Here is a 14,937-nt window from a genome sequence, read left to right on the forward strand (position 1 = left end):
CTGAATTATATACTTTAAAAAGATAAATTTTATGGTACATGAATTATATCCCACTAACATGCTGTTTTTTGTTTTTGTTTTTGTTTTTAATCACTAACGGAAGGTATTTAGTGGTAAATATCAAAAGGAAGGATTCCAGATGATGGAACATTGTCTCTATGCTTGGTGTGGGTAGATTGAGAATTTATGAAAGAGGTGTGTTTGCATTGAGTGGCTTTTAAGGAAGATGAAGACTTGGCTATGTAGCTGTTTCCAAAAGGAAGAGTTCTGAGTCACAGAATTCAGCCTAAGATGAGGTCAGAAACTCAGGAATGTCTTTGGAAGTTCAGCTTGGTAGTTATACGGGGCCAGTGAGAAGTTTCAATTTAAGACATAACTGGAAAGGCAGGATGGGACAGATGAGTGGGGTGGGGGTGGAATCTTGAATGCCAGCATAAGGAATTTTCTGCTGTAGAAAATTAATAAAAAGTGACACATCTTGGAGCTGTGTATTGGAAAAATTAATCAATGGCAGAATGTTGCATTAAATGGAAGGGAGAGAGCTCACCTGTGGAGATAACCATTAGGAGTCTGATGCAATTGGTTTGAGAAGGTTTTCCTTTTAAAAATTACCTGAAACTAATTGATTGAGCCCTGGGCCTTCTGATACCAACTTGGTGAATTTGAAAGGCCTCATACACAGATGTTATTTTTACTTCATTTCCTGAGAAAATGAATCACAGTTTCCTAGTAAAGAGCTGTCTGGGGGTGCTAAACAATAGTGTGTGGGCCCATGCTTGGCCAGTCCATTCATTTTGGTTTCTTTTTCTTCTGTTACTCACCACCTGTGTTTTTTGTTTTTATTTTTTCCTTTCCTGCCTTCCTTCCTGCTTGGTCTTCTGTCTCTCTTACCTTCAAAGCTTTCACCTTCCATCTGCAATCATGAGACAGTTTAGCAGAGAAAATTGCCAATATTTCTTTGTACAATGTAAAACTAGATATTAGTTGTAGGAGAAAAAAGAATGAAGAAAATCTTTTCATGAAGCGCATATGGAGGCAGTAATATAGGCTATATCAGTGAATACTTTAATGGAAAATATGCAAAATATGATAACATTTTTCCTTAAGTGAATTTAATATAAAAGGAATTGAGGTGTGAGAAGGCTCACTGTGAGAATTCTTTTAAGCCTGTAACTTGCTGATCTCATAGGATCTCAGCATTCCCATTTATGACCTACTTCAAAAGTCTTTTCTAGAAGTTTCATGTCTCCTGTTTTGGTATCCTGAATAGCAAACTTAAGACCCCAATTGTGCCTCCAGTCCTGTATGGTGAAATGGTCACCCACATTCCTGAGACTGAAAGAACTAGAAGATTGTCACATTTTCACAGGTTCACAATGAGGCCATCTAACTAATCTCAGCTATCTAATTTATCATTTCTACCAAATGGTCTTTTGATCTTGGATTGCATCATTAAAGGTATTTGAAAGATTGCCATGGCCATTTCGATTTTCCAGTATGAACATGAAATTAGACAGGTGCAGTGTGGGCATGAAGGTGGAGTTATCACATTGCAGCAGGAAGCCTGTTTGTTTAAAGAGTTTGTCAGGTTTTGTTTATTTTTCTTTTGGGGTGAGTGTGGGTAGGGTGGCTAAAGGCAGGAAAGGTGAGGCTTGGTCCTTTTGCTCTTTTCAGGTGACACTGTTGATTTGTGTTGAGACCTAATATCGAAAACAAACCTGTGATACCCTGAGAGAAAGGGAGGGAGGGGGTGAGGTAGGAGAGTAGGGGGCAGGAGGGAGGGTCAGGGCCACGTTTGGAGTCAAGACTCCTACTTTTGAATCTTAGCTCTGCCACTTTCTGTTTTCCTGAGCCAAGTTGCTTCACCTTTCTGAGCCTGAGTTTTATCAACATAAAATGGGGGCAGTTGGGAAGATGAAATAAATTAACTCATGAGAGGATTCATGTTGTCTGTCTTATTATAAATGCTGAGTCCTGTGGACACTTCAGAGTTTACCATTCATGTTTTTTGTAATAATATGTTAATGATATACACAACAGTTTAAAACTCTCCTTTTGGTGTAAGTATAGTTCTAGAGAGGTATAATGTTCTCAATAAATGACTTAAATCATAGTTTGTGGAACCTGGTTACTTATAGTGGATATCCTTTAAAATGGCAGCCAGTTGTAGTCTAGAAGTTTATGCTCAAGGTGGCACTGTTTCCCCATAAATTTGGTGATTTTTTTTTTTTTTTTTTTTTAAAATCCCTGTCTGTTTCAAGTCAAACAAATAACTGGATATATATTTAACACCTTCTCTGCCTCGGATAGTCCCCAGGCCTTCTCACCTGTGACACCCCACCCACTATCATACCCTAGATACTCAAGTTTACCAATATTCACTATAACTTGCATGTGAGAGGTGAGCCGTCATTAAACTAGTTGATCTGTTAAATTTTTTAAGACATTTCTTACAACAATACTTTACAGTTTACTGCTTTCATTTTGTATTTTGGTGTTTTTAGGTCTCACATACATGAAAAGGTTGTAGGCCCCGGCTCCTAATGTAATAAAGGACATGATACAGTTCTTCCTCAAACTGATTGTGGTACAGGGGAAAATCTCTATGCCGAACTTTATTTTTGCTAGTAATCTGTATCAGGACCACCATATTGTTTGCCACTTCTTGTCAGAAACTACAAATACGTTTCACAGGTATGGGCGTTCTGAGCTTGATGTGAATTGTTTTGTTTTGTTTTGTTTTTAGATCCGGGGATTTCTGTCACGATTTGATAATGTCCTTCCTGTCAGCCTGGCATTTGACAAATGTACAGCTTGTTCTTCCAAAGTAAGTCACTCTGCATTTGAGGGACTTGGTTTTAAAACTGAGCCCATCACTGTACCAGCCAGAGGCACTGAAACCAACTGAGAACTTTTCGGCAGGGAGGGGTGGTGTCTAAAAAACTGGAAAGGATTTTCTAGGTGTTGCTTATCTGTATTCATTCTCACAGAGAAACCAGCCTGAGAAAGTTTGATAGTGTACAAAGAGAGACTGAATTAGATAATACAGTTCTGTATCGATACTTGCATCATGTTAATTTTCGGCTTGAATATGAACTTCAGTAGGTTTTGTTCTTCCCCTGAGGTTCCTCCTTTGCATGGACCATCATAGAGCAATTTTTAAGTGTTACTCAGACAAGGGGGGGATACTAGGCAGTCCTGGTGGTGTGTCTTTTGGAGATCTACATAATGACAAAAAATAAACAGAGATTAGGGGCCTGGATAGGGAGCCCATCAAAGGGCCCCTTCAGCTTTGATCTTTCCAGAGGCTCTAAAAATAGAGCTGGTATGTCCTCCATTGTAATGGGAAACGGCTGATGTATCTCAAAACTACAGTGATGACATCTCATTTTTTTTTTAATTGTTTTAACGTTTATTTATTATTGAGAGACAGAGACAGAGCATGAGCAGGGGAGGGACAGAGAGAGGAGGAGACACAGAATCTGAATCAGGCTCCAGGCTCCAAGCTGTCAGCGGAGCCCGACGCGGGGCTCAAACTCACAAACTGTGAGATCATGACCTGAGCCGAAGTTGGACACTTAACCGACTGAGCCACCCACATGCCACACATCTCATTTTTTAATAGGTCTAGATATAGTCTAAGTTAGCTGTGCCTGTATGCCGTGTGTTATAGCTAATTTTCTTTTGTATGCCTTTAAGCCTTCTGATGCTCAGTGATATAACCTGGGTTTTTAAAACCCAAGCTTATTGACAAGGCTTTCATGTTCAAGCATTATGCAAAATAGAGTTGGGATCGTTAATCCCAAACTCTGGCCTCTCAGTTCTAATTCAGGACTTCTTTGCCACGTAGCCTACATTTGGCAGTATGGAAGGGATTGAATTCTAGGGAAATTCCCTCCACTCTGAGTTGATAAGGTTTAAAAAACAAAAACTTTGGGGCACCTGGGTGGCTCAGTCGGTTAAGGGTTCAACTTCAGCTCAGGTCATAATCTCAAGGTTTGTGGGTTTGAGCCCCACATTGGGCTCTGTGCTGCAGCTTGGAGCCTGGAGCCTGCTTCAGATTCTGTGTCTCCTTCTCTCTCTGCCCCTTCCCCACTCACACTTTGTCTTTGTCCCTCTCTCAAAAATAAATAAAAAAATAACAAAAGTAAAAATAAAAAAACTTCACTTGGGTCATATCCTATGAGAAGCACAATCCTAACCAGGTTCTCTAACAGCTTAACTCAGATTTGAGAATGTTGATAAATTTGGTTAATTTTTGTTGCTTAAACATTTAGAGCAGTTTTTTTCTTCAAAAAGTAAACTGGGGTACCTGGGTGGCTCAGTCAGTCAAGTGTCTAACTTTGGCTCAGGTCATGATCTCACAGTTCATGAGTTCGAGCCCCGCATCGGGTTCTTTGCTGACAGCTCAGAGCCTGGAGCCTGCTTCGGATTCTGTTTCTCCCTTACTCTGTGCCCCTCCCATGCTCATGCTCTGTCTCTCTCTCAAGAATGAATAAACAGTAAAAAAAAAAAATTCAAAAAATAAGGGCGCCTGCCTGGGTGGCTCAGTCGGTTAAGCACCCGGCTCGTGATTTCAGCTCAAGTCATGATCTCATGGTTCATGAGTTCAAGCCCTGTATCGGACTCTGCACTGACAGCACTGGAGCCTGCTTGGGATTCTCTCTCTCTCTCTCTCTCTCTCTCTCTCTCTGTCTCTGTCTCTCTCTCTCTCTCTTTCCCTCCCCTGCTTGTGCACAAGTGCTCTTTCTCTCTCTCTCAAAATAAATAAATATGAAAAAAATAAAAAATTAAAAAAATTAAATTATGAGCCATAATTTAAAAAAGAATAAAAAATGAAGTAAACTAAGCAGTGTTATTATTATGCATCCCAAGTGTCCGTGTTGAGATTTAAAGCTTACCACTTGGTCACTAGTTACTCATAAGTTAATTCTTTTTGTCATCTCTTTGAGATATCTTCTATCTGTTCAAGTCAAGGCCTCAAGGATGTCTACATGCATTTCTGTCTTCAGAAATGCAAGTTTAAGATTATATGCTTTACAGTGAGCACATTTTGTTTTCTTTGAATGGCTCAGTTAATTGGTCTCAAAATAACTTGGCAGTATTAATTTTCATACTGAAATCATTTGGCACAGGTGCCCAAAGATTTTCTGTGGCTTTATGCAGATTAGACTAGTCAATGAAATAAAGATAATTGGGTTTTGTAAGTGAAATGCAAGCACTCCGATTCCTTCTTGTTGACTTTCGTAATTGAGTTAGTCCTGGAGATACTGTTTGTGAAGAATCACAAGCATACCAGCTAACCAAGGTCCCTTATTTTCTTTGAGAAAGAATCGCTTTGCATTTTTCTTTCACACTTATTGTAAGCATTACATTAAATATAGGTATCACTTTTTTGTTAGCAAACTTAATTCTTCTTGGTGGTCATTCTGAGAGTCCTGCTTTACATAAACATGTTGGACGATTTAATACAAACTGCCTTGGATTTTAACAGCTGTGCTATTCCCATAGCGATCACTTTTCATGTGGTCTGGGTATTAAATTTCTTTTGTGCTGAAAAGGTTGCTTCACTGGCGCACGTATTTCCTTACAGTAGAAACACGGCCTTTACTTACTTGGCGAACTTCTTTATTCGCTTAGGAGAATGTCATTCTCTATTATCTGCAAACCCAACATTAATACTTTGAAATGACAAATCCAATTACAGTTTCATCTCTGTGCATGTGAATTTTTCTTAATGCATACTTAGCATAATATTTTTATACTGAGTCATATCATAGTTGTTATTGTTTCAGAAAGATTCTTTGGGGCTAAAAATGACTTTTTAAAAATTCTCCTTTGATATCCATGAAGTAATTTTTTCCTGTGGTAGTTTTTGATATTTTTGCTTCCCCCCCTCCCCCTCCAGGACCAAGGCCTCACTTGTGTCTTAATTTAATACAAATGCAGGCAGAAAGATGGGGGAGATAGAATAAGCTCTCAGTGCTGAGTAATAATGCTCTGTTGATTACCGTGTTTATATACATGTATAGACCTTTTATAAGGCCTGAGGTGGGGAAAAATATACTTCTCTGTGACTGGGAAGGCTGAATCATCTACACATAAATCATTTCTTATCTTGTTTGGTTTTAACTTGGCACTGTTCAAACTTACAGAAAAATTACTGAAGAATCTGGAGGGAGAGGGTAGTGAAAAGGCGCTTTCGTTCCAATTTCCGTATATCATAAGACTTTCTAAAATGACAATGTCTGCCACTGGAATTTCAAAAAATCGTATTTGAAGCTATACAAGTTGTTTTTAGTTCTAAAAAGGAATTTAGAACCGAGTCAAGTTTTGTAGATTGCTACCAGAGGGAAAAATAGAATTTTAAAACCAATGTTCTTAAAAGAATTTCTCATAATACATTGAATTAGTTATTATGAACTTTCACCTAAATATTTTGGGGGGAAGATTAGGGTCTTTGTGGGGGGGGGTAAGTTTCTATTTTGATATAATTTTACACTTACAGAAAAGTTGGAAGAATAGTGCAGGGAACCTCCTTATATTATACCCAGATTGACCAATTGTTTCTATTTTGCCCCATTCGTGTATGTGCCCACTACCCTCCCTCCCTTCTCTCTTCTTCCTCCCCACCTTTCTCTTTTTCTTGAAAATTTGAGAGTAAGTTGGAGACCTTGTGGTTCTTTCCAACTAAACACTGTACTTCAGTGTGAATTTTCCTAAGAAAAAGGAGTTTCAGGCAGTTTAATGTTGCCACAATACTAATCTAATCCAGTCTGTATTTCAAATGTTGTTATTTGTACCAGAAATGTTCTTTATTGTTTTTTTCTACCAGTCCAATTCAGGATCTAATTCAGGATCGAGCATGAATTTAGTTATCACATCAATCTGGAAAAGTTCCTTAGCCTTTCTTTGTTTTTCTTAACCTCAATATTTTGATATTTTTGCCAGTTATTTTGTAGCATTTCTCTCATTTTGGGTTTGTCTAATGTTTCCCTATGATTAGAGTCAGGTTATGAATTTTTGGTAGAGGTACCAAAGATGTGATGATATATCTTTGTGTCAGGAGGCACATAATGTATTTTATCTCCTTTGGTGATGCTAATTTTCCCCTTCCTATATTTGTAACTACCTTCCCCAATGATGAGAAACCTGGCTGTCATTATCCTGGATGTATTTACTCACTTGCTCAAGTCTGGAATACATAGAAAGTAGTTGTTTGGTTTGTTTTTTTTTTAGTGTGTTTATGTTTGTTTATTCTGAGAGAGAGCAGGGGAGGTTGGGGGGGGGGTGGGAAGAGAGAGAGAAAGAGAGAGAAGAGCCCAAGCAGGCTTCTCACTGTCAGCACAGAGCCCGATGTGTGGCTTGATCCCACAAACTTTGAGATCATGACCTGAGCTGAAATCAAGAGTCAGACACTCAACCAACTGAGCCACCCAGGCGCCCCATAGAAAGGGAGTTCAAAACTGCTAGCCCATACTACTGCAGAAAATAAACCTACTAATTAGAGTTCGATTTTTGTGCGTGGTTCTTATTTCCTAGGTAGAATTTATATACAGTGGAATGCATGAATCTTAAGAGAGAACACTTCTTTATGTTTTGACAAATGTACACATGTATGTAACCCACGTTTCTTTTTTTTTTTTTTTAATTTTTTTTTTCAACGTTTATTTATTTTTGGGACAGAGAGAGACAGAGCATGAACGGGGGAGGGGCAGAGAGAGAGGGAGACACAGAATCGGAAGCAGGCTCCAGGCTCTGAGCCATCAGCCCAGAGCCTGACGCGGGGCTCGAACTCACGGACCGCGAGATCGTGACCTGGCTGAAGTCGGACGCTCAACCGACTGCGCCACCCAGGCGCCCCTGTAACCCACGTTTCAATCAAGATATAGACTGTTTTCCTTCAGCTCAGAAAGTCCCCTTGTCCTACTTTCCGGTCTGTCTCGAGGAAGGGGGACAGTATGTTGAATACTATGACCATCATCTTTGCCTATAAGGAGAAAGCTGAGCACCTTCTGGTGTTTTATGCAACCATAGCCCAATTCCTGGGACCCAGAAGTTGACTAGAAACTTGTCGCGGATCAGTAGTCCAGAGCAGGGCTGTGCCTGAGGCAACTGCATGTGGATATTCTTGTGGTTATTGCACAGTCTGCCACCCACAACCTTTGTGATACTGCAGGAATAGCCTTTTAGGAAGAAGCAGGCCCCATTCTTTGTTTTCATACCATCTGGGACTTGCCCACTGCACAGATGTAGCAAGATGTGCCCAGAAACCTGATCTTGGGATTTTAATTAGCAATTAGCAACCCTAATAATACCTTTGGTGTTTACTCTGCCACAGGCTCTTCTGTTGATGGGTTATGATTAAACTTCCCAAAGTGATTGCTGTTAACCTTTTGTGTGCATCTGTGTTCTGTGTCTTGAGGAACGATAGGGGTGTAGGAATAATACATGTTAGCTGGTATCCTCATAGAATAAATTATATGTTTTTGTTTGTTTGTTTGTTTGTTTGTTTTTGCCTTTCTCCTAGCCAACCATTTGATTTTTTTTTTTGTATTATATAATCCTAACTTTCTTCTATCATATTTCCTTGTTACTTAAAAAGCATGAGATAACAGTATTCAGCTTAGCTATTTAAGCTTTGTATAAGAAAAAAACTGTCCCTGAGCAATCTGGTGCCTGAGATTCTACAAATGCACCCTTTAGAGGATAGAAAGACAAGTCATAGGGGTGCCTGGGTGGCTCAGTTGGTTAAGCAACCGACTTTGGCTCAGGTCATGATCTCAGGTCTGTGAGTTCAAGCCCCACGTTGGGCTCTGTGCTGACAGCTTAGAGCCTGGAGCCTACTTCAGATTCTGTGTCTCCCCCTCTCTCTACCCCTCCCCTGCTCATGCTCTGTGTCTCTCTGTCTCTCAATAATAAATAAATGTTAAAGAAAAAAAAAAAAAAAAGACAAGTCATAGATATGCAAAGAGAGGTTAAAGTTTTGCTGTATGGCTGTTAGCTGGTATTCATTTTATTCAACTGCCATTTGAGTCCCTGCAGTGGACAAAGATGATAAAAATAGCCACTGCCTTTAAGGAATGCTATCTAGAGGATGAGACTGACCTATAAACCAGCAGTGATATATAAACCATATCATGATATGCTCTGCAGTCAAGGTACATCCTCTTGTGGTGGTGTCATATTCCTACTCATTTTTCAAACAGGAGAGAACGGGGTGGTCTTGCAGAAAGTGACTTCTGAGTTGATGTTAAAGGATGAGTGGGAATTTCTAGAAACACGTGGGAGATAGAACAAGATGAAGGCATTGTAGACGGGGGGGGATTGCATGAATAATAGCCACAAGAAAGAAAACATGGCACATTTATGAAGCTGTTCAGTATAGCAGTTGTGACAGAGCACTGGACACCCAGGTCCGTACAGACTGTCCTGTTTGTGAGTGCTATTTCAATTTCAGCTCTTCTTGAGTTGGAATCTGGTGGACTTGGTCTAGCATTTGAGGCTGCCATTTTGAATTTTACAATTCCATTTAAAATGGTTTCTCATCTAGCACCAATCATAGGGAGTTTCCTAGCCTAAGGAGTCCAGCAGCTGCAACAGGGTGGTGTAGAGGCCAGGAAGTCATTCAGGGGATTTCCAGGGTCTTGGCTCTGAGTCCCTTGCTGGCTGCCTGAGTGACCACAAGCAAGGTGCTCCCTGCTCTGTCCACCTCCTTTACTTCTTTTGTTAAATGAGTCAGTCAGATGAGGAAAGCTTTGGCTCTCTATTGACACTCAAAGTTAGTAGCTCTTATATTTTCCTTTCTTAATTTTATTCTTTATTCCACAGCAATCTATTTTAATTATAGAAAAATCAGAAAATATATTTAAGGTTAAACAGGATAATCAACCATATTCCAGCCACTCAGACCACAGTTAGCCATTGATCTCTGCCCTTCTTGACTTAAGAAAGACAATTGCTATGTATAGAGGTATGTATAGATAATTTTTCTCTCTGAACATTCCTATTGTATGTCTGAAATTAGCTTTCGAGAGATGGATTTATGGTGCTTCATCAAGGATACTCCCTGCTTCTCTGATTTGATAGGGTTTTAAATCTCAGTCATTTATAAGGACTGGCCAGAGCCCAGTCGGAAGAGCTCTCCAAAGTTTGTGCCAGGAATTTTTGCATACAGCTTCTCAGTGGCAAATATTACTCAAAACTGGGCTGCAGCCAGCTTTTCCTTCTCCTGTCCAAAAGGGACATAAATCTCTGATTTGGAAAATGATGAGTAACCCCCAGGTTCCCTTTCCCTATCTCATTTACCCAGTGAGGCCTCCAGTCTTCTGTTGTAATGTGTGATGGATTCCATGTGCATGGTCGTGTTGTATAAGCTGTATCCCACATCTTGTGCTTAGCAACTAGTGTTTCCCAGTCTCCAGAGCTGCTTGGTTCCCTAATGGAGACAGAATATCCAGCCAGAAGCAGTATGGAGTATGTAACTGCAAGCTCTAACCTTGGAGCTCTTGGCTCTTCACCTCCTTGAAAAACCTTGGACATTTCTCCCTTTGCTTCAATTTCCTCATCCATAGAGTGGGGAAAATATTTTCTGTTTCCCAGGGAAATTGCAATGGCTGACGTGTATCCAGTTCCCTGTGACCAAGTACCAAGGCCTTTGCCCACTCCTGGGACTGGTGTTGACATCAGAAATGAGAAAACAAAGACCCCTGTGATTGAAATAGGTCACCCGGGGTGTGTGGAACCCTCTCTGGGCTCACTGTACAAGCAGGTACAATGAGAGTCCTGACTGAAGGTCAAGGCTGCCCTGGCTTTGAGAGGCTGAGAAACCTTCCATCATGACTCATGACAAGTACTGCCAAAACCTTCTCCTCGAGTCCAGAGAACTGCGCCTTGCTTGCTACCTCTGACCAGTGGTCTTCTGAGACGTCCTAATTGGTAGTTAAAGCTTGTACTGCTTACTCCTCTCCCTGTCACCTGAGGTCACAAAGGCATGCCTAGTTTGCTTGAACACATTTTTTTCTTACAGGATCCTTTTATGATCCAGACCAGAAAGTTTAGTACTGTGTTCTTACATGGTTCCACTGGCTGCCCGGCCCAAGCATAATCTTCAGATTGTTGAAAATCTGGGTTCCTATTAGTTTGGAATTAATCTCACTCACTTTTGGGCTCTTTTCCCCTCCCCCACCCTAAGCCCATCTCTTGACAGAGTGGTTCTTAACATTAAGTCCTGGACCTTGTGCAGAGTGACCAGAGCAGTAGACCCTGCTTCTCTGGGGAAAAAAATAAAAATAAAAATAAAAAATGCAAAGCCACACACAGTTTTACAGACAATTTCAGTGACTCAATGAAGTCCCAGAAACATGCCTGTGGATCCTAGGAAAGCACCTTTGTACTATGAGTTTTTCTTTGCTGCCATTCCCAAGCTGTCCTGGGTGAGACGCTGGGGAATGAATGTTGCAAGTAGCCCCACCATGACCTCTTGTATGGCTTTGGAAAGTTGCCATCTCTCTCTGGGGACTCATTTTCCTCAGCTGTAGTAAAGGGAGATTCAGGAGCTCATTTACCACTGGATTTTGTTTTATGACTCTGAGATTGTGCGGTCTCTTGATCACCATTTCTTCAGGCCCAACTATGTTTAGGACAGGGAAGATACCCTGCTCAGAGCTCTGAGAGTTCTCGCATCTCTGGTGGTGCACTGATTTGACTCCTGATGGACAAAGAGCCCCAACTATCATCTGTTCATGTTCCTTCCTTTTTCATATAAAGATATATGTGTATTTTATAATTTATATTTATGTTCATACTTCATACATTCATTTATATTCATAAAATATTTATATATGATATTCATGAGACATCTTCCCTTCTCTCTCCATCCTCAGTAGCTTTGGAAGTAAGGGGGGGGGGCAGGGCGGATCATGGTAGTTACTGCTGGGTTTTTGAAATAAGGGAGCCATCAACTTGGGGAGCTTTTTATGGATGTATGTGCTTGTACATGGACAAGTTGTATACAACATATAACTAACTGTTTACACTGAATACTAAAAACACCCAGATATATATTTATGTGAGTTTATTTTAATGACTCTTGGCATAATAGTTCACGTGAGCAGACATTAAAGCTCCTAATTCATGATACATTTTTGAAGGACACAGAGGTGAATAAAAGCCTCTGAAGTTTCTGATGATGTCCTTCTGGACAAGATAGTAAACTTACCTTACATGATTCAATATAACTTGCTATACTTGAATTATATAAACATCTTTACTCAAGAAATGTTCCTACCTTGGAAGGGGTAACTAGTTTTTAGTAAATGGTAGGAAATGATCAGGTAGATGTTTTGAATGGCAGAAAAAAGTAACGATTCAGTAGGTGAACAGATGAACAGCAGAACCGGAGAAGGAAGAAAGAAGATAGCTCTGCCCTGCAGGAACTCAATCAGACAGGTGGCTAGGACTCAGCAGCAGGATGCCCTTTGCCTGTTAGCGCCAAGGTGTGATTTATCCTTATGCCATAAATGCCATAAGTGGTGGCTATCACTGAATGTTACGTTTCAGTGTTCCGAATATTTATTCAGCTGATCTTCTTTTTCAGCTTTTACTGTCTCCTTTGCTTTAGTTGATGCTTTCGCTGATTTGTTATTAGATTGGAAGATCATTTTTAGAGGATATTAAAACAAGGGGCCTTTGGGATTCATCAAAGATGACCTAACATTTTATTAAAGGACACATTTTGGCAATGAGTTCTTTGAAGGGTTTTGCTTGCTCTCCTGCAGGATTTTTAAGAGTCTCCATTTTATTTTTTCTAAAAAGCCTTCCAATACCCTGTCCAGGTATTTCTAAAAGTACTTACCACCATAGCCTTTTTTGCCATAGAAGATGTGGAAAGAACTGTTTGAGAACATCCTATTCTTAAAGCTGCTGTCATTATAACTTATAAAATATTTTATGTGATGATAAATTCTGGAGTGTCTGGCCCTCCCTAGTTTTTTTGTTTGTTTTTTGTTTTGGGGTGTGTGTGTGTGTGTGTGTGTGTGTGTGTGTGTGTTTAAGTAAACTCTGTACTGCACATGGGGTTCGAACTTATGACCCTGAGATCAAGAGTTGTGTGCTCTGCGAACTGAGCCAGCCAGGTGCCCCTGGTCTTCCCTAGTTTTAAATAAGTTTTTATCATAGAAATTAAAGTTTTTTTCTTTAAGTTTTTTTTTTAATGTTTGTTTATTATTGAGAGACAGAGAGACAGAGAGAGAGACAGAGTACAAGCAGGAGAAGGGCAGAGAGAGAGGGAAACACAGAATCCGAAGCAGGCTCCAGGCTCTGAGCTGTCATCACAGAGCCCAACGCGGGGCTCGAACCCACGAACCATGAGATCATGACCTGAGCCGAAGTTGGACATTTAACCAACTGAGCCACCCAGGTGCCCCAAAGTTGTTTTTTTCTTCACAAGGAAGAAAAGACTGCATGCTTCTCATTTCTAGAATTTCTAGTGGCTGATTAAAGTGCACACCAAAGTTTGACATCTTGACTTCATAGCCATCCGACTAAAATGGGAAAATTTTAGTGATCCTTTTGTCTGTGATCCTGAAACGGCTGCAAGTGTGCCAAATGTAAGCACTCAGTGGGAGAATAGATGTAGCGAGTTTTTGCAAATCAGAGGAACCGTGTACTTGGATGTGTGTGTATCCAGCAGGGTCTTGAGGAATGGCAGTATATGTGGGATAACTGACCCGCCTCCCATGAGGACTGTTCTGAATAGTCCCATTGCCTGTAGTCAGAACTTACCTGTCCTCATGACTCTAGACAGCCTTGGTGTCTTTGTAGTTGACTCTGGATTCCGTAGAGCATTTGGATACTTTAAAGACCTTTGTCAGCACTCCCACTTGGGATAGAAGTCCATGCAAAAGCATATATTTTCATGTTATTTATAAAGGTGGGAGAGAAAATTTGGGTTTCTCCCAGTTCTCAGTTGTACTTGACATTTCCCTTTTATATCCGCTCTCTCATGAAGGACCCTGAAGGGGGAAATGGTAACAAAAGTGGGAATTGAGGCAAGTTATTTATTGTTGTGTTAATACCTCTCACATATCCCAGACGTGGGACATGAGCCCAATATTGCTCTTTATGGGCCACTATCTAGATTTTCTGTTAGTTCAATTTGACCCGGCAGACTTGACTCCAATCATAATGCAAGCAGGCTTTAAAAAATAAACAAGTGCAAACCGATTTACCAGTAGAGTAACGTGTGTAACAAAGAAAACAAAAACATGCACGCGTCACTTGGCTCTACTGGAGGAGTAAGAGTTGTATTTCCTAACATCTGCTGTTTGTTGCCTAATAGCTTACTGTTTCCTATTATTGAGAATATTCCAGTAGGCACTTAATACCTGAAAAATGAGGCCTGTGACACCCTAGCACCCTCTGTGCAAAAGAACTGCAAGTCCCAAGAAGAGGGCCATCTCCCAAGGTCCCTGGGGGAGATGGTGTGCTTGCTTCGGCTCTGCCGTGCAGGCTCAGGACACTTGACAAGTTCTTCTGGGGAAATTGCTTCAGATCTCACAATATTTTCCTCTTAATAGCCTCAGCAGTGGTGAGTTCTTGACCTTTGAGGGTGGGTTTGATTTTTTGGAAAGGCTAGAAGTAATTTGAAGCTGCATGTTGTGAATCAAGGGAACAAGCAGTTTGCAAGAAAAACTTTAAAATTAGAAAGAAAAAAAAACAGCACTGCAACAGCTTCAGACAGTTTGTGGGGTCTGATTAAGCGAGCACACCAGTTCAAGGGAGCTCGGAGCTGGCTGAGAGATAACAGGACTTTTTTTTTTTTTTTCAACGTTTATTTATTTTTGGGACAGAGAGAGACAGAGCATGAACGGGGGAGGGGCAGAGAGAGAGGGAGACACAGAATCAGAAACAGGCTCCAGGCTCTGAGCCATCAGC

At 40.6% G+C, this 14,937-nt stretch overlaps 1 protein-coding gene across 3 annotated transcripts in view; it reads left to right on the plus strand.

Annotated features, from left to right (window-relative positions):
• The window catches only part of ATG7 (autophagy related 7), a 248,663-nt gene that overhangs the window by 77,861 nt on the left and 155,865 nt on the right, over nucleotides 1-14,937 (plus strand). For all 3 annotated transcript variants that reach the window (XM_047096223.1, XM_047096222.1, XM_047096224.1), the window contains one exon: nucleotides 2,747-2,827. In XM_047096223.1, coding sequence (XP_046952179.1) covers nucleotides 2,747-2,827 — 81 coding nt within the window. The remainder of the gene's footprint in view (nucleotides 1-2,746; nucleotides 2,828-14,937) is intronic.

This window comes from Lynx rufus, unplaced genomic scaffold (genome assembly GCF_022079265.1).
Source record: "Lynx rufus isolate CCGP_SWC_20201006 ecotype Redwood Valley unplaced genomic scaffold, mLynRuf1.p SCAF_4, whole genome shotgun sequence".
Classification (NCBI taxonomy): domain Eukaryota; kingdom Metazoa; phylum Chordata; class Mammalia; order Carnivora; family Felidae; genus Lynx; species Lynx rufus.